The 27,686-nt window shown below is 43.4% G+C and overlaps 1 protein-coding gene across 1 annotated transcript in view; it reads right to left on the reverse strand.

Moving 5' to 3' along the window:
- LOC126416358 (zinc finger MYND domain-containing protein 10) overlaps positions 1-27,686 on the reverse strand; it is an 88,800-nt gene that overhangs the window by 21,575 nt on the left and 39,539 nt on the right. Inside the window, exons 5-9 of the mRNA XM_050084039.1 lie at positions 10,714-10,838; positions 10,480-10,631; positions 5,124-5,261; positions 4,935-5,047; positions 4,740-4,865 (exon numbers count right to left, since the gene is read on the reverse strand). Coding sequence (XP_049939996.1) covers positions 4,740-4,865; positions 4,935-5,047; positions 5,124-5,261; positions 10,480-10,631; positions 10,714-10,838 — 654 coding nt within the window. The remainder of the gene's footprint in view (positions 1-4,739; positions 4,866-4,934; positions 5,048-5,123; positions 5,262-10,479; positions 10,632-10,713; positions 10,839-27,686) is intronic.

A 27,686-nucleotide genomic window follows, 5' to 3' on the forward strand; every position in this document is an offset into this window, starting at 1 on the left:
GACCATAGATGTTAAGTCCCATAGTGCTCAGAGCCATTTGAACCAAAGTTCCACACAGTAAATAGAATGAAACCATTAATAAATATAGACTTTGATCAGAAATCGGTAGATAAGGTAGAATATTCAAAACTTCTAGATGTATGCATTGATGAGGGGTTGAACTGGAAAAAACACACTGAGGATCTGCTGAAACGTTTGAGTTCAGCTACTTATGCTATTAGGGTCATTGCAAATTTTGGCGATATACATCTCAGTAAATTAGCTTACCACATCCATTTTAGTTCTCTGCTTTCGTATGGCATCATATTCTGGGGTAAGTCTTCATTGAGTAAAAGAGTGTTCATTGCACAAAAGCGTGTAATCAGAATAAGATCATACTGCAGGCACTTATTTAAAGAGCTAGAGATCTTCACTGTAGCCTCACACTATATATATTAACTTATGGAATTTGTTATTAACAATCCGAACAAATTCAAAAGTAATAGCAGTGTACATGGCTACAACACTAGGAGAAAGGATGATCTTCACTACTCAAGGTTAACTCTAACTGTGGCTCAGAAGGGGGTAAATTATGCTGCCACAAAAGTCTTTGGTCACTTACCTAATAGCATCAAAAGTCTGACAGATAGCCATATAGCGTTTTAAAAAAATTAAAAGAATTTCTTAATGGCAACTCCTACTCATTAGATGAATTTTTGGATATAGTAAGTGGGTAATTTCCCCAACCCCCACCAAAAAATGTTAAGTGTCATGTAATATTTTTGGAATGTAATATCTTGTATAGACACCTTTTATTAACCTGACACGTTCCACATCATTACGATGGAACAAGTACTAATCTAATCTAATCGGAAGTAGCAGTTTGTCTGATGCCTGATAATCATATAAGATTGTGGAGGCGGCCAAATTCCAGCACACATCTCAAACATATAGTCCTTCAGTTTCGCCAAGGAGATGGGTCAGTCATGTTATGGGCCGGTCTCTTCTATGAATGTCGGACACCATTCATCACCATAGAGGGTAATCTGAGGGCTGTGCAGTATCAGGACAGGAACCTGAAACCCATTAGGCATCTTTACCATTGGGTGAGCCAAGGGTAGGAGTGGTGGTAGTCATAAGAGTCACGGCGTCTCCCCCTCCCCCTTTTCCGTATAAAGGTAAAAGCATCTATAATTTAACACATGTAAGTTCTCAAATTTATAAACTAACTTCCAGAGAATAAAGTAGCTTAAAAAAACTAAGTTTTATAAACGACAAAGAATTCTAGAAATTAGAAGTTACAGGGACTTTTCAATTTCTGTATTTCTCTAAAGTATGATTTCTTGAAAGTTATGCTACAGAAAATTACTAAACACGACGTAAGGAAATTATCATGATTATTACTTTTCTTCATACAGGGTGTATAGGCTCCATTTTTTTTTCATCCGGTTGAAAACTGCGAAAAACCAGGGAATTTTTCGCTTTTTAAGTTAAATTTTTGTAGTTTTGACTCTTAGGAACTGACACTCTAACAAAGAATTTTACTTTAGTCCGTTACTGCAATATAACACTGCAGGAATAAAACAAAAACAACGAAAAAAATAAATCAAACTTAAGTTGCAGAGAAAATGCCCCATTTACAGCAATAAAACACAGTGCACACACAAGCGTTTGCCAACAGCAAAATGTGCCGAACGCTGTAAGACGAAGACTATGCAATACTTAATAACAAGAAACTGCATCCGATGAGCGTGACATAACGTTCAACATTACGTTCGTTTAAGAAGTTGCCAGCGGGCTTATGCGCATGCGCAAAAAAGGCTTTGATTAATCGTTTCCGCACAGGTAGTCAATTTATTTGAAACACTATTGGCCAGTGTTAACACTATGCGGAATTTCAACTGCACGTTGTTCTCTTTGGGACGTAATGGCATTATGTCAGTGAAGAACTAAACATGAGATAACACAGTACTGGTACTTCAAGAAAGTTTGCATTCCGAAAACCGCATTGAAAAGTTTAATAACAGCGTGGGACCTAGTTCTTTATGAATCCGGACATACGAATGTGCTCTTTAAGTCGAATTATGGATTTTAGTATGTTTTACGAAATTCGGATGCTCTTGGAGTATCTCCTGATGGCCGGTTTCGTTTATGACGTAATGTTATATCTCTTAATGTCATATACATACGAAAATACGGGCTACCTGCGTCATCGTAGCTGCGCAGGCACAGTAACGCCGTTTTCTGGTGCTCTCTGACAACTGCTGAAATGAATTCTAACAAGTCGCGGGAAAATATTGCAATAGGTCGTTTGAAAAGCGTTTGCATTTCATTTACGTTACGTGTGCGAATGTGCTTTGAATTTCTTAAACCACAGTGTTTGATTCTCATTTAAACCTCGACACTTTGAGGTCCAGGCACTTAGAAGAATTTCGAGCCCAGAAGACCAGACATTTACGTCATTACTTAAAATTTTACTAGCACATTTGTGTGATGTATCGAGGTGTAACACATGCAAAAAAAAAAAAGACAAATATTATGTGTGGAAACTTGGCTTTTCTTGCAGCTACACTATGGATGTTAATTTAAACCATGAACTTTTCCTATTTGTGTTTTCGCGTTACTTAACAGTGATGTTACTATGTGTCCTTTGATCTGAATCACTGCTTTTACGTGCGACACGTCTTCCGAAAGACGAAAACCGAATTTCGGAAACCGTTTTTCGCTGTCGTGTTTCATATTAAAGGTCTAAAGCGGATTTGCTAGCCCAGTTAACTACGGCGCCTGGAAAATAGCAGATATACTTTGATTTATTCAGCACAATCGCTATTTATCTACGGTTAGACGAGGTGTAAATAGCTTCACTGTAGAAAAAGCCAGTACTTCAATATTAGTCGAAATTTTTAAAAACAAGACGAAACCTGACAGTCCAAGCAAGTTTCAATACCGGCTGCGTACACATGGCAGCGAAAATCGATTGCGAAACTGGTAAACCGGCAACCAGAAGCAGATTGCCAGAATCGATTTTGAAATGTCTACATGACCACTCAGAAGCGGTATTGGGAGATCAGTTTACGAAATCCGGTTTTGGAAGCCCCATGTAAACGCGATGAATATCTGCTGTCATCGGCTGGCGAGATCACGTGACATGAGATATGATTGGCTTACAAAAGCGCACCGCGATCTCGATTTCAATGTTTCGGAAAACTTTTGTGTTTGTTGGAATTCGACTATATACTTTAGTAATACAAAAATATGTAGCGTACATGTTGCTGCAGATCGAAGATCTTTGATCTTTCTGGAAACGTTAGGTTCGTTTGAGCAGTTGCCAGACAACAGGCTGTACTGCGCAAGCGGTAGCCACGATGACGAAGACAGCTCGTGCTTGGTGCTTGCTCTGCTTATACGCTTTTCGTCGCATTTCTGTGTGGAATTTCGTGCATGGTGGGGCATCACGTGACCATGTGCAGCCCTACGGCATGTTATTGAGAGGACCTAGGGAGTTGTACCAGGAGCAATTGTTTTATCAATTCTACACAGATAAGAAATGCAAATAAGGAAGCAGTTCTTGGCGTATTATTCATTTCAAAACTAGACTCCACAGCTCAAAGTACCATAACATTCTGCTATCTGGTAACTTAGATTTTTTTTTTAATTCATACTCTGCAATATTGTTTTGTAGCCAACAGTGCGGAATAAACACTTCATTTCAAATAAACTAACTGCCTCAGCGGAAAAAATTAATAGAAGCAAATTTCTCTACAAAACTGACAGAAATAGCTTCATTAAGACATTAATGGCTGATTGCTAATAACGTGGAAATAATATAAAAACAGAAAATTGAGACTACTAACTTATTTTAGTCTTTCTTAGCGACAGCCGCTGACATTGCACAATCCCCGCCCATTTACCCCCTCCACACCGACCAAGTGCACGTGTAAAGTCTATGTCCACGCCGTGTGGCGCACAGATATGTTCGTCACTTTTTAAACGTGATCTTTCCAAAACACCTTTTTTCTGAGGTCCTTTCCTAAAGTGGCGGGAGGTTCTACGCTGGTGTATAAAACCTTAACCATTCAAAGTATTGATAAGTTTTAGGATCCCGAGGGAAAGTATACTGTCACTTAACACGGAAAATTGTATTTTCACCCGGAAGAAAGTGTACTTTTAACCGGGAAATACCCCGGAATTTTCTTCCTTGTCCTCGTATACACTCAGTCATAACAAAATCGTACGTACATATGGCCACATTGAAAGTGGAGACCGAAATATACTGACTCCGACTCCCCCTCCAGGCCACACACTAGGAATGGAACAATCCTGACTAGCTTGCAAATGAGGATCCAACCATGTTCAAAGCACAGGGTTTAGCAAAATGATACTCAATGTTAGCAACAGATATCGTTTTCACAGATGTGCTGTTTCAGACTGACTGTATGTTCGCTTATTGTTCTTAATTCACAGTGAAGTTATGCTTTTTTTAGTTTTCTCCTACAGTTGATCCTAAGCCTACACACATTAATAGGTATGCAGATTGTGGAATCCCAGCTGCCTCCAAAAACACAGTGTACATCATTTTCGCATTCTTCATGTTATCTGAGGGCTACAATTTGTAGGTAGTGAGTGATCATCATCTTGTGTTGACCACTATGTAGCAGACCTACGATGTTTTTTCTCCTCCAATAGTTATTAAATCTGGGTAAAACAAGTTACCTACAATACAAACGATTCTTTTTTGGAAAACTAAATTCTACTCTTACCGGCCACAATACCAGAGAGCTTTGCAACGTGAACACTTTTTAGCAGCACGTTCTCCACATTCGGCACATGTTGGTGCAGTACCAGCGAGTTTCTCAAGTGTTTCTGGATCGTAGGCAGAACTAAGCCTACAGAAAAATTTCATTAGGTCAGTAATTCATTTATCCTGAGAATGTTGTCTATAATGTTAATCTTACCTCTTAGCAATTTCAGCCATATCACCTTGCTTGCAGTGAAATAGAACTTTAACTTGTCTTTGAGCTATTCTTTTCCATTGAGTTTCACTTCTTCTCAGTAAAGATTCTCTGATCTGGTATGATGGGAAATAATCAGACAGCATAGGAAGGCATACAAGACCACTAAACTCCACTGATGTGCATTCTTACCTGTGGCAGAACTTCTAATATTAGTGGTTTTTTGCCAGTGGGGGAAACCTGTGATACTGCAATATGACTCAGCCAATATTGTAGCTCTGAGAGAGGTGACAGCTGATCAACCAAGACATCGTGTAGATAACCTTGAAGCTTAAAGAGAAAATAAAATGTTTCAAGATAGCAATGAATTCTGAATAAATGGACTGTTATAGGTCATAATCATCTTCATCGTGTAAACATAAACCAACCACTGATTATAAGATTTGATGTTATTTAGGTTAGACCTTTTATGCTTTTTCTGTACAGCACTAATTTGATTAGTTTAATACTGTGATGAGATGTCTGTAGCAGTTTTTGGCGTGGCCAGTAACAATTTGTCACAAAGCATTGTGATGGCAAAACATACACTACTGGCCATTAAAATTGCTACACCAAGAAGAAATGCAGATGATAAACGGGTATTCATTGGACAAATATATTATACTAGAACTGGCATGTGATTACATTTTCACGCAATTTGGGTGCATAGATCCTGAGAAATCTGTACCCATAACAACCACCTCTGGCCATAATAACGGCCTTGATACGCCTGGGCATTGAGTAACACAGAGCTTGGATGGCTTGTACAGGTACAGCTGCCCATGCAGCTTCAACACGATACCACAGTTCATCAAGAGTAGTGACTGGCGTGTTGTGACGAGCGCCAGTTGCTCGGCCACCATTGACCAGACGTTTTCAATTGGTGAGAGATCAGGAGAATGTGCTGGCCAGGGCAACAGTCGAACATTCTATGTATCCAGAAAGGCCCGTACAGGACCTGCAACATGTGGTCGTGCATTGTTGTTGTTGTTGTTGTTGTTGTTGTTGTTGTTGTTGTGGTGGTCTTCAGTCCTGAGACTGGTTTGATGCAGCTCTCCATGCTACTCTATCCTGTGCAAGCTTCATCTCCCAGTACCTACTGCAGCCTACATCCTTCTGAATCTGCTTGGTGTATTCATCTCTTGGTCTCCCTTTACGATTTTTACTCTCCACGCTGCCCTCCAGTACTAAATTGGTGATCCCTTGATGCCTCAGAACATGTCCTACCAACCGATCCCTTCTTCTAGTCAAGTTGTGCCATGAACTCCTCTTCTCCCCAATTCTATTCAATACCTCCTCATTAGTTATGTGATCTACCCATCTGATCCTCAGCATTCTTCTGTAGCACCACATTTCGAAAGCTTCTATTCTCTTCTTGTCTAAACTATTTATTGACCATGTTTCACTTCCATACATGTTTACACTCCATACAAATACTTTCAGAAACGACATCCTGACACTTAAATCTATACTCGATGTTAACAAATTCCTCTTCTTCAGAAACGCTTTCCTTGCCATTACCAGTCTACATTTTATATCTTCTTTACTTCGACCATCATCAGTTATTTTGCTCCCCAAATAGCAAAACTCATTTACTACTTTAAGTGTCTCAATTCCAAATCTAATTCCCTCAGCATCACCCGACTTAATTCGACTACATTCCATTATACTCATTTTGCTTTCATTGATGTTCATCTTATATCCTCCTTTCAAGACACTGTCCATTCCGTTCAACTGCTCTTCCAAGTCCCTTGTTGTCTCTGACAGAATTACAATGTCATCGGTGAACCTCAAAGTATTTACTTCTTCTCCATGGATTTTAATACCTACTCCGAACTTTTCTTTTGTTTCCTTTACTGCTTGCTCAATATACAGATTGAATAACATCGGGGAGAGGCTACAACCCTGTCTCACTCCCTTCCCAACCACTGCTTCCCTTTCATGCCCCTTGACTCTTATAACTGCTATCTGGTTTCTGTACAAACTGTAAATAGCCTTTCGCTCCCTGTATTTTACCCCTGCCACCTTCAGAATTTGAAAGAGTATTCCAGTCAACATTGTCAAAAGCTTTCTCTAAGTCTACAAATGCTAGAAACGTAGGTTTGCCTTTCCTTAATCTTTCTTCTAAGATAAGTCGTAGAGTCAGCATTGCCTCACATGTTCCAACATTTCTACGGAATCCAAACTGATCTTCCCCGAGGTCAGCTTCTACCAGTTTTTCCAGTCATCTGTAAAGAATTCGCATTAGTATTTTGCAGCTGTGACTTATTAAACTGATAGTTCGGTAATTTTCACATCTGTCAACACCTGCTGTCTTTGGGATTGGAATTATTATATTCTTCTTGAAATCTGAGGGAATTTCGCATGTCTCATACATCTTGCTCACCAGATGGTAGAGTTTTGTCCTGACTGGCTCTCCCAAGGCCGGCAGTAGTTCTAATAGAATGTTATCTACTCCTGGGGTCTTGTTTCGACTCAGGTCTTTCAGTGCTCTGTCAAACTCCTCATGCACTATCATATCTCCCATTTCATCTTCATCTACATTCTCTTCCATTTCCACAATATTGTCCTCAAGTACATTGCCCTTGTATAGACCCTCTCTATACTCCTTCCACGTTTCTGCTTTCCCTTCTTTGCTTAGAACTGGGCTTCCATCTGGGCTCTTGATATTCATGCAAGTGGTTCTCTTTTGTCCAAAGGTCTCTTTAATTTTCCTGTAGGCAGTATCTATCTTACCCTCGTGAGATAAACCTCTACATCCTTACATTTGTCCTCTAGCCACCCCTGCTTAGCCATTTTGCACTTCCTGTCGATCTCATTTTTGAGATGTTTGTATTCCTTTTTGCCTGCTTCACTTACTGCATTTTTGTGTTTTCTCCTTTCATCAATTAAAATCAGTTGGTCATGCATTATCATGCTGAAATGTACGGTTTTGCAGGGATCAAATGAAGGGTAGAGGCAAGGGTCGTAACACATCTGAAATGTAACGTCCACTGCTCAAAGTGCTGTCAATGCGAACAAGAGGTGACTGAGATGTTAACCAATGGCACCCTATACCATCACGTCGGGTGATACGCCAGTATGGCAATGACGAATACATGCTTCCAATGTGCATTCACCGTGATGTCGTCAAATACGGATGCGACCATCATGATGCTGTAAACAGCTCCTGGATTGATCCGAAAAAAAAAATGACGTTTTGCCATTCATGCACCCAGGTTCATTGTTGGGTACACCATCGCAGGCGCTCCTGTCTGTGATGCAGCATCAAGTGTAACACGCAGCCATGGTCTCCGAGCTGATAGTCCATGATGCTGCAAACATCATCGAACTGTTCGTGCAGATAGTTGTTGTCTTGCAAATGTCCCCATCTGTTGACTCACGGATCGAGACGTGGCTGCACGATACATTACAGCCATGCGGATAAGATGCCTGTCATCCCGACTGCTAGTGATACGAGGCCGTTGGGGTCCAGCAAGGCGTTCCGTATTACCCTCCTGAAGCCACCGATTCCATATTCTGCTAACAGTCATTAGATCTCGACCAACGTGAGCAGCAGTGTCGCGATACTATAAACTGCAATCGTGGTAGGCTACAATCTGACCTTTATCAAAGTCGGAAACATGATGGTACGCATTTCTCCTCCTTACGCAAGGCATCACAACAACGTTTCAACAGGCAACGCCGGTCAACTGCTGTTTATGTATGAGAAATCGGTTGGAAACTTCCCTCATGTCAGCACGTTGTAGGTGTCGCCACCGGTGCCAACTTTGTGTGAATGCTCTGAGTAGCTAATCATTTGCATATCACAGCATCTTCTTCCTGTAGCTTAAATTTCGCGTCTGTAGCATGTCATCTTCGTGGTGTAGCAGTTTTAAGGGTCAATAGCGTATATCAAGTGACAAATGTAACACACCATATAGTTGTTCAAGAAGTTTGTTGGTAAGAAGGTTAAAATTACATCAGCGTTAGTTTTTTCACTAATAAGTACATGAAAAGTTATGGTTTTGATTTTTTTAACAAATATTATAAATTACTGTAAACATAGGAAATGTAAATCTTCTAATCTGCATGTAATGAATTTTCTTGTGTCAGTAGTCTTAAAGGATTTTCGAATGACAACATTCTCCACCTTGACTGTTATGAAATGTATTTATTTATGATCACAACTTTGGCTATGGTGCCATTCTCTATGAAGTGCATCAATGCATATTCATTTCTGGTTTAGATGACATCATCTTCTTATCAATCATGTTTAAATGACTATATATGAAATGAAATATGGTTGAATATGCATTGACACATTTCAGAGAGAGCTATTACTTGAAACTGGCACAGTAGATGTAACCAAGCTGTGTGTGTCACACTTGTCTACAAGAGCTTACTGTCATAGGGATTCGTAAAGTATCATGATGGTCAAGCATGTGCACAATGTTAACTGGAATTTTTCTTTTGCTATAACTGAAATGTCTCAAGTCAATATCTGAATGTGGAATTTTGGTCATAAAGATACAAAAGACTTCCATTTTATTATCATCTTTTCTTTTGGTTTTAAAAACAAATAGTATAACAGTAATGTGTTGCATCAGTATTGATGTATACATAAAACTCCATGGAGTAAACTTCTTTTTCTTTTTTGATGGCTTGTATCCTAATTTTTAGTATTTTCGTGGTAACAGAAAATATTGGGTAGAGTGGAAACTGTGGAATGTTTGAAGACCACCACTCACTGTGGAATGTAGTTAGGGACAAATAAGCACACAAACAAGCTCACCTTATGAAGTTGCTAAGAAACAAAGAATTAATGCATGGGCACTGATTACTGTGCTGTTGTGTGTCTCAATTCTGTGGCATGGCTGTAATGCATGGTTATCTTTGTTGGAGTGGGATAAAAATGGAAGAAGTGAGGGCAAAGGAGGAGCATGGTCTAGAAAAGGGGTAGAAAAGGCAGGACAACAGGAGATGAGGCTAAAATTTTTTACCTATGATCTGACAGGGGCAACTACATTCTCACACATACATGTTTGATGTAATTTGAGTGCTCTAATATATTCCAAAAGTTTCATCATCCCATCACTCATTCAATTATCTCAGCAACTGACAAGGAAGGTGCTGTGCGATAACAAACTGACATGGAGAGGGTAATATGTAGAAGCTGAAGACAAACAGAAAAGTATTCAGTGTACAGGAGTGTTCATTTCTTTCTGTATAGAGGGACCTAGGCTGAAGACCAAATTTTAAATAACAGCAGTTTAAAACAGTTCTGCCTCATTAGCGTCATTTTGAGTTTCCTCTGTGATTGTAATTGTTTGAAATGATTGACTGTAGTTTCTGCAACTTTGTTTTACAACATAGATGCATTAACTGATGAAAGAATACACACTTATGAAACAGGCACAATGGTAGAGTTGTAAAACCTAAGAGTCCATTAAAACATTCTGCTTAGTACTTCAATGTGTAGAAAGCACAGTAATCTGAAAATTCCATTACAGCATTTCATAATACTTACCTTCAGTAGTTGTTGTTTACGGTACTCATTCATATCATAATATGTTGGACATTTTGGATCCAGGAGTAATTGTCTGAGTGTTAGCCATACTATACCTTCAATTCGAGTAAGTTTCATTTTGTCATCATCTTTCACCTTCTTCCAACTTCCATCTGGAATATAAGGGTGCTGTGTAATGTTAGTTTATAACACATATTGTAGCATTTGAAAAACAATAAGATGACCACATTTTACCAATATATTTAATTGTTGTTCCATCCTTATCCTCTCTTTGCCATGGAGTCGTTTCAATGAGGTTTAGAAGCAGTAGTGGAATATCATGGGTCTCAAATACTCTTGATGTTGCGCTGATTGGCAAACTGAACAATAAATTATTTTGTTAATTTCTTTGATATTGAAGTTTTAATTGTTAAATTTGATGTCACAGCAGTTGTATAAGGCACAGTCAGATGAAAAGAGACAAATGGGGGAAAAAAGTAAGACAAAAGTATTTGCTGTAACTGTTAATACATTTATCTCACTGTGGGACAAGTTGATCAATGCCTTCTTGGAAAATTGTTTGCTGTTGCCTACAGAATTGTCATTGCATCCAGGCATACACCTCTTCATCTGAAGCAAATTGACAGCCACTAATATCTTTCTCCAGGGCTCAAAAAAATATGGAAATCGCATGGGGCAAGATCAGAGCTGTGTGGAGGATGTGTAAGAGCTTCCCAGCAGTACTTCAGCAGTGTACTGGAAATGACCTTGGCAACATGTGGGCTCACATGTTTATGATAGGCTAATGAGTAGTGCCTTGTTGGTAGGAAAACATGGTACACTATTTAGTGAAATCACCCAGAAAGTCTGCAATCAGTACGCATTGTTCATGTATTCAAGGGTCATTGGAGCTACCAGTAGCATGGCACATAAGTACCACTTTTCCATTTCACAGAAAATGTAGATTGTTTCTACTGATTTGTGGCATTAATTGAAACTTTAGGAATGTCACTGTCTTGCACTTGATGTTCACCAGAACTTAAATGGATGATGGATCCAGTGTTGGCATATGGGTGATGAGATGAAGTATGCTAAGCAATCCGTAATAGGTGCTGACATTCATCATGGAGTCACCAATGTGGAGAGGGTCCAGGTAGGGGCACTCAATGCAGATAGGAAACCCTTAAATCACGATAAGCACACTTCAAACTGTTGTAGCGGCACCACCGTTTAGGATAGGGAAAGTTAGTTTTGTGCAATATTCTGAGCACAAGTTACAGCCAGGTGCAGGCTGGATTGCAGTGAGTTACGCATACCAACAGCTGCGAAATAGAATAGAGGCCACAGGGCCGTCAGATTGCTGAAAGAGTATACATAGCGGTTTTGCATGTTGCAAATCACAGGCAGAAGGGTCCCACTAGCAAACCTAGCGTGTTATGAGTATGTGGCGCGAAAGTGGCGCGTATGGCAAAACAGAGGCGGACAGCCGCATATAAATGGGTGCGGGTTTCTAACGAGATTCATTCAAGTGTGGCAGCTCTCCTGGACAGTCGGGCGTGTCACACACATGCAGCAGCAGATTGGGCGCCAGTGTTCCAGGCCACGGCGGGTCGCTAGTTCGACCCTCTGAGGCTGACGCGGGGTCCGTAGCCAACTAGCGGCGGGCCACTCCACGACTCGCTACGGCGGGCAGTCGTCATGGCTTCCAACACATGCTGGAGGCATCCTGGGGTGAGGGCCACAGATTTGGACTCTGGATCGCGGGCGCTTGTTGTCACCGCGATCTTAGCCATGCCAGCGAGAAGCACGCACCTGGCTGCCTGCGGCTCACACCAAGCGGCGCTGAGTCGGCAGGGCTGCAGACCACTGAGTCAACTGCTGGCATCCTGATGACTCCGCATCTCTGCTGCCATACAAAGCCGACAACAGTGTTGCGTGCACGGGTCACTGAGGCAGCCATTCCACACCAAGCCGTTTCACAGACAGCGAAGTGGTGTCCTCAGCATTGCGGGACCCAGTGACACACATCAAGAGGAATGGGGGGACCGTAGCTGGAAACAATACATTACTTGGAAAGCTCAGACGAGTCTTAATATGGTGCCTTCTACCTCTTCCCGCTACATTTGGTGTTGCTGTTACATTCGGTGACAGAAGTTGCCACTACATTTGGTGTCAGAATAGCAGACATCGCCTGTCCAGTACAACGTTCGAGCCCACTGCCCGCATTATATTCACAAGATGTGTAAGTTTTGACCAGTTTTCTTTTGAGTATTGGACGTTCTGGGAATGAAAGCAACACAACGGCAGAGTCAGGGACGCGAGGTGTGACGGAACCAGAAGCGGTGCGGATTTTGTTGGAAAAAGTAGCACAGTTGACAGCAGACAATACACACTTGAGAATACTGACAATAACAGACCATTTTTCGAGGTATGTGTAGGTGGTGGCTATGCCAAATCAACAGGCAGCAATGATCGTGCAAGTGTTAGTAAACAACAGGATTTTGAAGTTTAGTGCACTGGAGACAATAATTACTGACCAAGGGACCAACTTCATGTCGGATTTAATGAAGGAACTGTGTAAATTGTTGAATGTAAAGAAGTTGAGGACGAGTGCATTGCATCCACAGGCCAACGGAAGGACAGAACGGGTACACAGAACAATCGGGAAGGTGCTGAGTTTTTATGTAGATTCTCATCACCATCAGTGGGATGAGTATTTGAAGCATATTTTATACACATTCAATGCAAAAGTCCATACAAATACTGGCTTGTCTCCATATGAGGTAGTGTACGGGCGAAAAATGCCGTCACTGTTTGATTTGGTGAGGCTAAAGAAAGGAAGGACCGATGAATCTGTACGTCAGTTCGCAAGGACAATTCAGGATGTTTGGAAATGGGTACAAAAGGCGAATACAAAGGATTTGGAAAGGCAGGAAGACGCAGTAAAGCGGAAAGGAAGTTTACTGCAGTACAGAGTGGGGGAATGGGTAATGCTGTCCAGCCCCTATACACAAAAAGGGAAAAGGAAGAAGTTCCTCATGAGGTACCAAGGGCCATACCAAGTTGTTGAAACCACATCTCCCATAAATGTTATGCTTCAGCTGCCAACTAGAACAACGATAGTACACACTGGGCGGTTACAGCCATTTAAGGGTTGCCCAGATGTGATTCCAGGCATGTCACAGGAAGGAAAGAGGAAGAAAGAGAGAGTGAAGAGAGGTGCTAAGCACAGAAAGAAACCAGGAAGATAAAGTACAGCATGAAGAACTGTATGCTTTGCGATCCAGAAAGTAGTAGAGTATTTGTAGTTTTTTTTTTATTTTCTTGTCATGTATTTGTCATGTATCATTGGGTTTGTGTAGAGTAATTAGGCATTGTATTTTCATATGTTGTATGTCAGTGAATACAAATGCTGTCTTTAAGACTATTTTCGAATATAGCCTGCTGTGGACAGCAGTCCTTTTGAAGAGGGAGGAAGGATGATGGTGATCCCTGTTCTCAGTCACCGAAAGGGGGAGCATTGGCAGTGATTCATCTCTTCATCATCGGGGTGGACGCCTTACGGGTGCAGCACCTGGATGGAGGTGTGCTGTACTCAATGCAGGAAGGTGTGGTGGTGTCGAGTCACCAGTGGGCATTAAGGTTGGTGTGGAACATATGGGAAATGCAAAATGAAGTAAGGAAGCTTGAGGAAGTGTTCAAAGAGCTTAGGCAATGTGCAGAGGGCAAGGGAATGCTGAAGTCAGTTGCAGGGGAGTATTAGAAATTGCATGAGGCTTATAAGATGCTACGGAAGCAGGTAGGACGGATGGAGGAAGCGGTGCCATGGGTAAGACGGAAACGAGGATGGCTGAATGCAGGGGGGACAGTTTTTGGAACCGCAGATGAAAGCAATATAAAAGAACTGAACAATACAGTGGAAGCAGTGAGGCAACTCACAGAGGAGAGTAGGGCAACGCAAGCTTGGCATGCAACTCAGATAGGGACATTGGAACGGGAAGTCCTGAATAACACACGGTTGCTCCGCGCATTAGCAGGATAGGGAGAGGAATACTATAAGGCATCGGAAGACTTAATAAATCGTAACCTACGAACCCTACAGGGACATCTTGAAGTACTACATAGCAGGGTGGTGTTAACCACACTTTTGCAAGGAGTAGCTGACAGTGCAAGGCGCAGAAGGAACTACCGTCTGGGTTATATTTAATAATGGAGCCCAGTGAGCAAAATTTGCTATTTTTCTACCATGTGGCAACAGTAAGGGTAACAACCAACGCCGCACGAGTGTGTATTTTGGTCCATTTCCCGGTTATGGGGAAGATGCAAGGTTTCAGTGTTAACACGATCCACCCATATCCAGTGAAGTGGGGAGCGTTGAGCAAGTTTGTTGAAGTGAAAACTAAAGAGGTATGACTGATCTCGGCAACTAGAAACCGGTATGCTGAGATGGCAAGGGAGGAATTATGAAGCTGCCATAGAGGGAAGGTAAGGGAATGTCCAGCCAGGGTGGTAAGGACCAATCCGGACACAGGCATGGTGCAGTTATTTTTAGCCAGGGGGAAAGGAATAGACTGTCCAAGGGACATTGTGGAGCCAAAATTGAGCTTGCAACGAATCGGGATGCATTGGATCTTCTCCACCTACAAGAATTCGGTAGTAGTAGCAAGTTGTTTTGAGTGGGGAGTATCTGTAGAAGCAAAATGTACAGAGCTCAAGGGGGGCAGAATTTTAATCAATGGAACTAAGTGTAACATAATAGGACCAACCTTCCATCTGCCAGCGTCAATTTCAGGAGCTGTACAACTGAATATCACGCAGCCACAGTTGTACTGGCCAGAAGCCACTTTAAGAGTTTCTGCCAAGGTAGAATCTGACCTTGGTAAATCACACTCTGGAGCCAGGTCTATTGAGATCCGTAAACAAGTTGATTTTAGAGGAAGAAGGGCGCATATCAGCCAAACAGCTTGTGCAACATGTCGCTTAGTATAGGGAAAGGAAACGGCAAACAATGATTATTTTGAGCACCTCTGTGCCAAGTGTCATTGCAGCCTTAACTTTGTTATGTGTTGTTTTCTTTCTGATCACGTGGAGAGCTAATTCCAAGAGGGAACCAAGGGTAGTCCAAGTCCCAGTGGATTGGATGCCGAGGGCGTGAGACGAGTAGGTAAGTGGTTGATTGAGCAGTGGTCGTCTAATAAGGAATTTTTACGTTTTGTTTTATGTCTTGGTTTTAAGGGTCACTAGACTACATTTAAGTTTCCTAATAGTAAGGAAATATGCCATAGGTGCCGACCAAAACAAGTTAAGAGCTACTTATGGGTTGACCCGGGGACCGGGTCTTTCTGAAGAGGGGAATATTGTATCAGCACCACCGTGTAGGATAGGGAAAGTTAGTTTGTGCAATATTCTGAGCACAAGTTACAGACAGGTGCGGGCCGGGTTGCAGTGAGTTATGCATACCAATGGTTTTACGCATACCAATAGTTGCGAAGTAAAATAGAGGCCACAGGACTGTCAAATTGCTGAAAGAGTATATGTAGCAGTTTTGCATGTTGCAAATCACAGGCAGAAGGGGCCCACTGGCCGCGGACGCTTGTTGCCGCTGCGATCTTAGCCAGGCTGGCGAGAAGCACCCAGCTGGCCGCTTGCAGTTCACACCGAGTGGTGCAGAGTCGGCAGGGTCGCAGACAGTTGAGGCAACTGCCAGCATCCTGATGACGCCGCATCTCTGCTGCTGTACAAGGCCGACACACAGCGGTGCATGCATGGGTCACTGAGGCAGCCATTCCGTGCCAAGCCGTTTTGCAGACAGCGAAGTGGTGTCCTCAGCATTGTGGGACCCAGTGACGAAGATCAAGAGGAATGGGGCCCACTGTAGTTGGAAACAATAAATCACTTGGAAAGCTCGGACGAGTCTTAATACAGTGCCTTCTACCTCTTCCTGCTACATTTGGTGTTGCTGTTACATTCGGTGGCAGAATTTGCCACTACAATGTGAATATCTTCAGTGAGTACTTGTGGGTGGCAGGATGTGCACCACTAGAACCCCAGTCAGTCATCGTGGCACCTGGCGTAGAAATGCCATTTACATCGCTGTGTTGTGACACGTCACTTGGGAAAGCATATTGCTGGATGTAAGAGGTCTTTGTTTTGCCAAGACAGCTGGGGACAGTTTCGTGACCCATACATGTGCCTGGCACAAGAAGATTGTCAGTGTCATAATTGTGCAAAAATCGGCACCTAGAAGGGTTCCATAATGTCAGTGATCACAAATGCTGTCTTTAAGACTAGATTCGCAACCACAGTTTCTTTTGTGGCTCCCCCATCGGAGATTTGAGTCCTCCTCGGACATGGGTTTGTGTGTTGTCCATAGTGTAAGTTAGTTTACGTCAGATTAAGTAGTGTGCCCCCCCCCCCCCCCCCCCCCCATGAACCATGGACGTTGCATTGGTGGGGAGGCTTGCGTGCCTCAGCGATACAGATGGCTCTACCGTAGGTGCAACCACAATGGAGGGGTATCTGTTGAGAGGCCAGACAAACGTGTGGTTCCTGAAGAGGGGCAGCACCCTTTTCAGTAGTTGTAGGGGCAACAGTCTAGATGATTGACTGATCTGGTCATGTAACACTAACCGAAACAGCCTTGAGGTGCTGGTACTGCGAACGGCTGAAAGCAAGTGGAAACTGCAGCCGTAATTTTTCCCGAGGGCATGTAGCTTTACTGTGTGGTTAAATGATGATGGCGTCCTCTTGGGTAAAATTTTCCGGAAGCAAAATAGCCCTCAATTCAGATCTCTGGGCGGGGACTACTCAGGAGGACGTCATTATCAGGAGAAAGAAAACTGGCGTTCTATGGATCGGAGCGTGGAATGTCAGATCCCTTAATCGGGCAGGTAGGTTAGAAAATTTAAAAAGGGAAATGGATAGGTTAAAGTTAGATATAGTGGGAATTAGTGAAGTTCGGTGGCAGGAGGAACAAGACATTTGGTCAGATGAATACAGGGTTAAAAATACAAAATCAAATAGGGGTAATGCAGGAGTAGGTTTAATAATGAATAAAAAAATAGGAGTGCGGGTAAGCTACTACAAACAACATAGTGAACGCATTATTGTGGCCAAGATAGACACGAAGCCCATGCCTACTACAGTAGTACAAGTTTATATGCCAACTAGCTCTGCAGATGATGAAGAAATTGATGAAATGTATGATGAGATAAAAGAAATTATTCAGGTAGTGAAGGGAAATGAAAATTTGATACGTCATGGGTGACTGGAATTCGAGAGTAGGAAATGGGAGAGAAGGAAACATAGTAGGCGAATATGGATTGGCGGTAAGAAATGAAAGAGGAAGCCGTCTGGAAGAATTTTGCACAGAGCATAACTTAATCATAGCTAACACTTGTTTCAAGAATCATAAAAGAAGGTTGTATATATGGAAGAATCCTGCAGATACTAGAAGGTATCAGATAGATTATATAGTGGTAAGACAAAGATTTAGGAACCATGTTTTAAATTGTAAGACATTTCCAGGGGCAGATGTGGACTCTGACCACAATCTATTGGTTATGAACTGTAGATTAAAACTGAAGAACCTGCAAAAAGGTGGGAATTTAAGGAGATGGGACCTGGATAAACTGACTAAACCAGAGGTTGTACAGAGTTATAGGGAGAACATAATGGAGCAATTGACAGGAATGGGGGAAAGAAATACAGTAGAAGAACAATGGGTAGTCCTGATGGATGAAATAGTGAAGGCAGCAGAGATCAAGTAGGTTAAAAGACGAGGGCTAGTGGAAATCCTTGGGTAACAGAAGAAATATTGAATTTAATTGATGAAAGAAGAAAATATAAAAATGCAGTAAATGAAGCAGGCAAAAAGGAATACAAATGTTTCAAAAATGAGATCGACAGGAAGTGCAAAATGGCTAAGCAGGGATGGCTAGAAAACAAATGTAAGGATGTAGAGGCTTATCTCACGAGGGGTAAGATAGATACTGCCTACAGGAAAATTAAAGAGACCTTTGGAGAAAAGAGAACCACTTGTATGAATATCCAGAGCTCAGATAGAAACACAGTTCTAAGCAAAGAAGGGAAAGCAGAAAGGTAGAAGAAGTATATAGAGGGTCTATACAAGGGCAATGTACTTGAGGAGAATGTTATGGAAATGGAAGAGGATGTAGATGAAGATGAAATGGGAGATACGATACTGCATGAAGAGTTTGACAGAGCACTGAAAGACCTGAGTCGAAACAAGACCCCGGGAGTAGACAACATTCCATTAGAACTACTGACGGCCTTGGGAGAGCAAGTCAGGACAAAACTCTACCATCTGGCGAGCAAGATGTACGAGACAGGCGAAATACCCTCAGACTTCAAGAAGAATATAATAATTCCAATCCCAAAGATAGCAGGTGTTGACAGATGTGAAAATTACCGGACTATCAGTTTAATAAGTCACAGCTGCAAAATACTAACGCGAATTCTGTACAGACGAATGGAAAAACTTTTAGAAGCCGACCTTGGGGAAGATCAGTTTGGATTCCGTAGAAATGTTGGAACACGTGAGGCAATACTGACCTTACGTCTTATCTTAGAAGGAAGATTAAGGAAAGGCAAATCTATGTTTCTAGCATTTGTAGACTAAGAGAAAGCTTTTGACAATGTTGACTGGAATACTCTCTTTCAAATTCTAAAGGTGGCAGGGGTAAAACACAGGGAGCGAAAGGCTATTTACAATTTGTACACAAACCGGATGGCAGTTATAAGAGTCAAGGGGCGTGAAAGGGAAGCAGTGGTAGGGAAGGGAGTGAGACAGGGTTGTAGCCTCTCCCCGATGTTATTCAATCTGTATATTGAGCAAGCAGTAAAGGAAACAAAAGAAAAATTCAGAGTAGGTATTAAAATCCAAGGAGAAGAAATAAAAACTTTGAGGTTCGCTGATGACATTGTAATTCTGTCAGAGACAGCAAAGGACTTGGAAGAGCAGTTGAACAGAATGGACAGTGTCTTCAAAGGAGGATATAAGATGAACATCAACAAAAGCAAAATGAGGATCATGGAATGTAGTCGAATTAAGTCGGGTGATGCTGAGGGAATTAGATTAGGAATTGAGACACTTAAAGTAGTAAAGGAGGTTTGCTATTTGGGGAGCAAAATAACTGATGATGGTCGAAGTAGAGGGGATATAAAATGTAGACTGGCAATGGCAAGGAAAGCGTTTCTGAAGAAGAGGAATTTGTTAACATCGAGTATAGATTTAAATGTCAGGAAGTCGTTTCTGAAAGTATTTGTATGAAGTGTAGCCATATATGGAAGTGAAACATGGACGGTAAATAGTTTGGACAAGAAGAGAATAGAAACTTTCCAAATGTGGTGCTACAGAAGAATGCTGAAGATTAGATGGGTAGATCATGTAACTAATGAGGAGGTATTGAATAGAATTGGGGAGAAGAGGAGTTTGTGGCACAACATGACAAGGAGAAGGGACCGGTTGGTAGGACATGTTCTGAGGCATCAAGGGATCACAAATTTAGCATTGGAGGGCAGTGTGGAGGGTAAAAATCGTAGAGGGAGACGAAGAGATGAATACACTAAGCAGATTCAGAAGGACATAGGTTGGAATAAGTACTGTGAGATGAAGAAGCTTGCACAGGATAGGGTAGCATGGAGAGCTGCATCAAACCAGTCTCAGGACTGAAGACCACAACAACAACAACAAGTAGTGTGTAGGCTTAGGGACCGAAGAACTCAGCAGTTTGGTCCCATAAGACCTTATCACAAATTTCCACAGTTTCTTTACCAAGCATCGGAATTTTGGAGTTGTTAGCAGCTGTAAGCCAATAGTTGGCTAAAGTAAGCCTGTCCTGATCCACAAGCAATACAGTAACAGCTGATCCTGAGTCCACGAGAACTTGAAACACGAGCCCCTGTGATGTACAATAGTCCTGGTTTGTGGAAAATGCCTGGAAAGCAGTGAAAAGTACATATTTCATCTATGCTTACATTGCCTACGCTGGGTGTGAAGGCCGATTCCTTGGCTGATCGACTTTACTTTACTTTACTATATCTTTGTCATTTACCAGCCATGGCTGGACAGACTGTTGGTTGTTTGGTTGTGGTCAACAGTGAAAGTATTGGAATCCTCCAGTGAGCTACCTATTTTTCTTCTATGAACATTGGTAAATAGGCACTTCTCAGAGCAGCCAATTGCAGCTAAATTCGCTCAGTACTGTCGTTTGGGTAACTGCAAGGTGAGGTGTACTCCCTTACTTGCTGTTCAAAACACAAATGATACAGACACCAAATTTTTGGCAGCTTGTTGACACTTCCGTGCAGTCCCCGTTGGTCATTGAGCTGAATGAGTTACTCTTATTAGTCACTAGAGGGCACCCATTCTTGCTGGTGTGTGTATATCTGCTCTGCTAATGGAAACTGCTGCACACTAGTAGCGTTGGTTCAAAATGACTGTGACACTGTTAACAGTTTGAGGTACCACACCTACAGCGTCATTTTCCAAGATGCTGTGTGCATCAGATGCAGGCAACTGAGAAGACATTCCTTACTGTTGTTTGAAATCAGAGCACTTTCAATTGTGAAATGGAGTTGATTGAACCAGACATGGTGCAGTTCTTGAAATTAAGCATCTTTAAATAATGATTGAAGGTGACCAATAAACCCGCTATTTTAGATTTGTATGTGTCGGCCCCCAGATTGTGTACATGTCAAAGCTTGTGGCCCTTGAGGTGCTGATATTTGCACACAGTGGAGGAGATATCAATAATGTCTCAAAATAGTGGGAGAGTCTGAGTGTCCCATGTGCTGGTGGTAAGTAGAAATTGCAAACTGTCGTCACATATGTCATATGCAGCATGTGAAATTTCTAGCGTTTTGAACTACAGGCATAGCTGTTGTGATATATAACTGTTTGAAGATGTGTTGTAGACAATTTGATGCAGCCAACTGGTGAAATGTTTGTGGGAGACAGTAAACCCATTATTTCTGGTGAATGTCCATCTGCCACATGGCTAGGAAATTGAAGGGTGATGAATTCACTCACTGACTGTTCAGGTGAAATGGTACTTGTTGTAATCAGCATTGCAGATTCAGACTTGATGAATTTCTCATTACCTGCATCTTTTGCAGGATCATTATCAACAATAAAAACACTATGTGGTGCCTCAACAATCTATTGTCTGAGCCAGCTCTTGCATCAGCAGAGCAGAGCAGAGCTCCGATATGGCGCTATCTTTTACTGGCAGTTCCCTCTGAACAGTAGTTTGTGTACATGCTCTCCAGTGTGTCACATCAGCAATAAAGTATACGTTATCTGCACTTGCTGCTTACATTATTCTGCTTTGAGTATACCTACCTGGATTCTCTTCATATTGATGACTCCACAACGAACGTCAGCACCTACTACAGGTTGTTCAGCATACTTCATCTCATTACCTGCACACCAACAATGGAGCCATCATGCATAATCAGCGAGAACAATCTACATTTTCTGTGGAACGTGAAAGTGTCACGTATGCTGAGTTGTTGATAACAACAATGACCCTTGTGTGTATGAGCAATGAGTAGTGTCTGCCAAACTCCTGGGTTGTTTTTGGTGATGAGTGCAATAGTTTTTACAACCAAGAAGACATTATTCATAAGCCTGTCACAGACATATGGGCCCACATGTTGCCAAGGTTTTGAGTATGCTGCAGATGTTTCACTGGGAAGCCCTTACACATCCTCCTTATAGTCTCAATCTCCCATGCGATTCCCATAATTTTTTGAGCCCTGAACAAAAAACTTGTGGCTATCGATTTGCTTCAGACAATGAGGTGCATATCTGGGTACAACCATGGTTCCATAGGGAATCATGAAAATTTTTCCCTAAAAGCAGCGACTGTCTTGTCTCACTATGAGATAGATGTATTAATAGTTATGGCAATTACTTTTGAAATAATTAAAGTTAACTTACTTTTCCCATCTGTCTCATTTCCGTTTGACTGCCCTTTATGTGTGAAGATGGTATACAAGAGCCTGCACAGCTTTATATGGCAGAATTTATGGGAACACTGTCTACAGTAAAAACGGTATGAAGCTGATGACGGTGAAATATTGCAATTCACTAGTGTGCACTGGCAAAAGCAGTAATCACGTGGATGCGAACTTGGCTGGTAAATAAAGAGCCATAGAACAAACAATATCATGAACTATTCATGTCCTGTGCTTCTCTTTACTTATCAATTAATTGTGTCATCAAACAGCCCCCCTCCTCCCCTTGGTAGAGCAGAGATTCAGGTATAAACGGATATTTGTATTGTATGACTCTACCAGCCCAGTTTCAAACTGGAGTTCGTTCTGGCAACATCTGTAAAGCATTCAAGTGCAGCAGAAGCTGTTCCGGTGGGGTGGAGCTCTGTCTGTGCCTGTACTGTTGAGTGTAGGCATCAGGCTACAGTTGGAATGGCGGTCCATTGTAGGATCTCCCAGCTGCAAGCAGGCAAGGTTAATCTGTCCCAAAGACACAATAGTGGGTCTACCATTTAACAGTACTTTCAAAGTGTGTCCCAAGATGTTGTAAGGGGCAGTATAGGGTATCTGTCACAGTGCCCTGACAATGTCCATATGTAACATAACATGTGAACACATATAAAGATCTTTAAGGGCAAAAATATTTGTGTCCATATACCAAGTTGCCAGTGACAGTTGAAACTGAGAGATATGAAGCTCACATAGAGAACACACGTGTTGTTGCTTGAAGTCCGATGGCAGTTGGAAGGGTTAACCATAAACAAATTCCAATGCAGAATCTCCAGTATCAGGTTTAATGGCAGTCCACAGTCCCACTAAAATTAGAGATAGATGTAGAGTGGACATCCAACAAGTTTCAAGAGCATGTTAAGGAAGATTTCAGAGTGTAATGCTACCTTTCAACCATCTCATTGCTGTCCGAATGATAACTGGTAGTGTGGTGGTAGTTGAAAGCATAGGGATTAGTAAGCTCATGGAACAAAACTGGCTCAGATTCTCGTCCTTGATCAGCAGTGATGCTGGTGGGACATCCAAAGCAGGAAATCTGGTTAGTAAAAAAAGTTTGTGCCACTGTTTCAGCAGAAATGTCTGTAATGGTTACAGCTTCTGCCCAGCTACTGTATTGGTCAATTGCTGTGAAAATGTACTTACAAACCCTTCGCTGTAGGAGAGGTCCCACCAAGTCAATGTGTATGTCAGCAAAGTGTTGTGTTGGTTCACTAATGACTTAGACAGATGGTGACCCGCCTTTTGGCACACTGAGCAAGTTCGTACCCATGAGCAACAGTCGTACTCAGCGCATGACCATACGTATCTGTCAATGATCACATGAACTGTACAGTTACCTCTAGAATGTGTAAGTCCATGAATAGATCCAAAACTTGTCTCCAAAACAGGGCAGGTACTTGAGGGTGAGGCTGGATTTTTGAAACATTGCACCATAACAGTGTCTTCCCTTCTGTTTTTCTTTGCAGTTCATTGTTTAACCTTCTTGCATCTTTCTTGCATCTTCAGTGCTCTTGTTTTTCAATTTTCTTCTCTCCTCCATCTTGGAAATCATTTCTTGTGTGTGTTGTGACAGTGCCACGACATCCAAAAGTGCCGCTACGTTAGTACGCGAACACGGCGATAGAGGCGCTCCGCAGCTCGGCCGAGCGCGGGAGCGCCACCTGGTTATGAACGGCGCCGGCCGCATGTCACGGCCTGGCAGTCGAGTGACAGATACGGAGTTAGTAACATGTAAACCGCGAGTGTTTCTACTTTTGTATCTCCACGCACTTTATTAGTGATTAAAGGTTATAACACTTTTTGGCGACGAGGTCGGATATTTTTTTTTCCCCTGCGTTGTGGACTTGTGTGTTCGTGTCGGGGCAGACATGGAACAGCTTATGCAAGCGCTTATTGAACAACAAACACAGCTGACGGCTGCTATTCAGGCGTTGTCGACGTCGCTTACTCATCGTCTGTCTTCCTCTTCTCCGCCTCCGTTCCCTCCTTATGACGAGGCCGCTGAAGACTGGGAGGATTATGAGAAGCGTTTGCGGCAACACTTCTTGGCTTTCGGCGTTGTCGACGCTCCTATGTGTAAGTCGTTATTTCTATCTTGGATTTCCCCACGGATCTATCAGCTGCTATCTCAGTTAGCCCCTCTGCGGGAACCTGCCTCTCTGTCCTTCCAAGAAATGTGTGACTTATTGTCTAACTATTACCGAAAAAACACCCATGTCGTTGCCGCCCGCGTGGCTTTTTACCAGTGTCGTAAACAGCCCCATCAATCTTACCGGGCTTGGGCGGCGGAACTACACGGTCTGAGTCGGAAATGTCAGTTTGTCACGGACACTCACCATGAGTCTTACGCTGATTCAATGGTTCGGGACGCTATTTTACGGCTTGCTCCTGATAAAGAAGTTCGGCAACGTGCCTTACAATTGCCAAACCCGTCGTTGTCGGAAGTTCTCGGCATCGCTCAATCGTTTGAAGTGTCTCACGCTGCTGGTGCGCAAATAGACGCGTGGTGTGATGTAGGCGCTGTCCAGACCACTTTCGACGCGGACAATTTGCCTGTTTCACAGGGAAACGACGATGTGGCGGCGGTTCACTCGCGTCAACAACGTCGCGTTGGGCCGCCACGCTCGCAGCGAAAACAGCAACCACAGAAGCAGGTTCGTTCCGCCCTTCCTTCTTGTCCACGTTGTTTCGTGCAGCATGACAGAGACGCGTGTCCAAAACGTTGGGCCACATGTAATTCCTGTAGGAAAAAAGGCCACATTGCTTCTGTGTGTCAGTCCCCTAAAGTTCCTGTCGACGAGGACGAGGCATCGGACATGGATGTTAACTGTGTGCTTTCTCAAACGAATAAGTTGTTTGTTACTGTTCGTGTTCTGGATAAAGACATTCGCATGCAAGTGGACACTGGCTCTGCAGTAACTCTCATTAATTCTCGCACGTATTTGGAGTTGGGCTCCCCTCCCTTGTCTCCTGTTACGCGTAATCTACGAACTTATAATAAGCAGAAAATTCCTATCGTTGGCCAGTTTGATGCTTCCACTGCCTACAAGTCTGTTGTTAGGCCCCTCACGTTTTATGTGGTGGATCATGCAGGCACTGAAAACCTGTTCGGTTATGATGCTTTCCAGTTGTTCGGGTTTTCCATTGATGATGATGTGCACCTCATATCTGAGGACATTCCGTATCCCCAGCTGGATGGCTTGTGTTCTGAATTCTCGTCCGTGTTCTCTGCTGGTCTGGGTCGTGCCAAGGATTTTGAAGCCCACATTACTCTTAAACCTACAGCTCGCCCTAAGTTTTTCCGGGCACGCCCTATTCCGATGGCGTTGCGTGCGCCTGTCAAAGCTGAGATAGACAGGTTAACGGCTTCGGGGATTCTCCTTCCTGTTACCTCCAGCGAATGGGCATCGCCCATCGTGGTGGTTTCTAAACCAAACGGGAGTCTGCGATTGTGTGGTGATTTTAAAGCCACTGTCAACGCTCAGAGCCTCATTGACACTTATCCTCTTCCCCGTCCTGAGGAGTTATTTACCAAGCTCGCTGGGGGCCAATTCTTTTCCAAACTTGACTTATCGGAGGCGTACCATCAGTTGCCGTTGGATGCATCTCCCAAGGAATTTCTCGTCATCAACACTCCTTGTGGGTTGTATCAGTACCAGCGGTTACCATTTGGCGTCGCTAGCGCGCCGGCCATTTTTCAGCGGTTTTTGGAACAGCTCACGGCTTCCGTTCCCGGCTGCATCAACTACCTGGATGACATTGTTGTCACGGGGGCCTCCACTGAGGAGCACCTTCGCAATTTGCGTTCACTGTTTCAGGTTCTGCATTCAGCAGGGTTGAAGTGCAATCTGGACAAGTCTCAGTTCTTCCAACCCTCCATTGTGTATCTTGGTTTCCACTTGTCCCGTGAGGGTATACGCCCTCTACGACAGCACGTTGCGGCCATTACCGCTCTCCCCCGGCCGTCTACGGTCAAAGAACTTCAGGCGTTTCTAGGCAAGGTTGCTTATTATCACAAATTCATTCCCTCCGCGGCGGCGGTGGCTCATCCTCTGCATCAGCTGTTACGCAAAAACGTTCCTTTCTGTTGGTCCACCGAGTGTGAGCAGGCTTTTGTCCGCCTGAAGGCTCATTTGCAGTCGGCGCCTTGTCTTGCCACATTCCGTCCGGGTCAGCACTTGGTTCTGGCGACTGACGCGTCACAGTATGGCCTAGGGGCTGTTCTCGCCCATCGGTATGAGGATGGGTCGGAACGACCCATCGCCTACGCTTCCAAGACCCTCAACGATACCCAACGGCGTTACTCTCAAATAGAAAAGGAGGCGCTCGCTATCATTTATGCTCTGAAAAAGTTCAGCGTTTTTTTGTATGGTTCTAAGTTTCACCTCATCACCGACCACAAGCCGCTGGTCTCTCTGTTCAGCCCCTCGGCGTCGCTTCCGGATAAGGCAGCTCACCGCCTGCAACGTTGGGCCTTATACTTGTCTCGTTTTCACTATGAGATTCACTATCGCCCCACGGCCCAGCACGCCAACGCTGACGCGTTGTCGCGTTTGCCGATGGGCCCCGACCCGGTTTTCGATCGCGATGAACTCCTCTGTTTCCACATTGATGAGGAAGAACGTCGTGCGGTCGAGGGTTTTCCACTTACAGGTTCGCAGGTCGCGTCGGCTACTGCGCGGGATCCGGTCCTGCGTCAGGTGATTGGTTTTGTTCAGCGGGGTTGGCCGGACAGGACCAAGGGCCGGGCGTCGGATCCCCTTCGCAACTACCATGCCTTGCGCCTTCGTCTGTCTGTTCGTGAGGGTGTTGTTCTTCTGGCCACGGATGGCGCATCTCCACGGGTTGTGGTGCCCGCCTCTCTTCGCAAAGCTGTTCTCAAACTATTGCATGAGGGCCATTGGGGAATTTCTCGGACTAAGTCCTTGGCCCGCAGGCACGTTTATTGGCCCGGTATCGATTCGGACATCGCCCACATGGTCGCTGCGTGTGATCAGTGTGTTCAACAACTGGCTGCGCCTCGTACTCTGCCCTCTCCGTGGCCTGATCCGGCGCAGCCGTGGGAACGGGTGCACGCTGACTTTGCCGGCCCCTTCCTCGGCACTTATTGGCTACTGTTGATTGACGCCTTCTCGAAGTTTCCGTTTGTTGTTCGCTGTCCGTCGCCCACCACTGTGGCGACGACGCTGGCTTTGTCA

This window comes from Schistocerca serialis, chromosome 8 (assembly GCF_023864345.2).
Source record: "Schistocerca serialis cubense isolate TAMUIC-IGC-003099 chromosome 8, iqSchSeri2.2, whole genome shotgun sequence".
NCBI lineage: Eukaryota > Metazoa > Arthropoda > Insecta > Orthoptera > Acrididae > Schistocerca > Schistocerca serialis.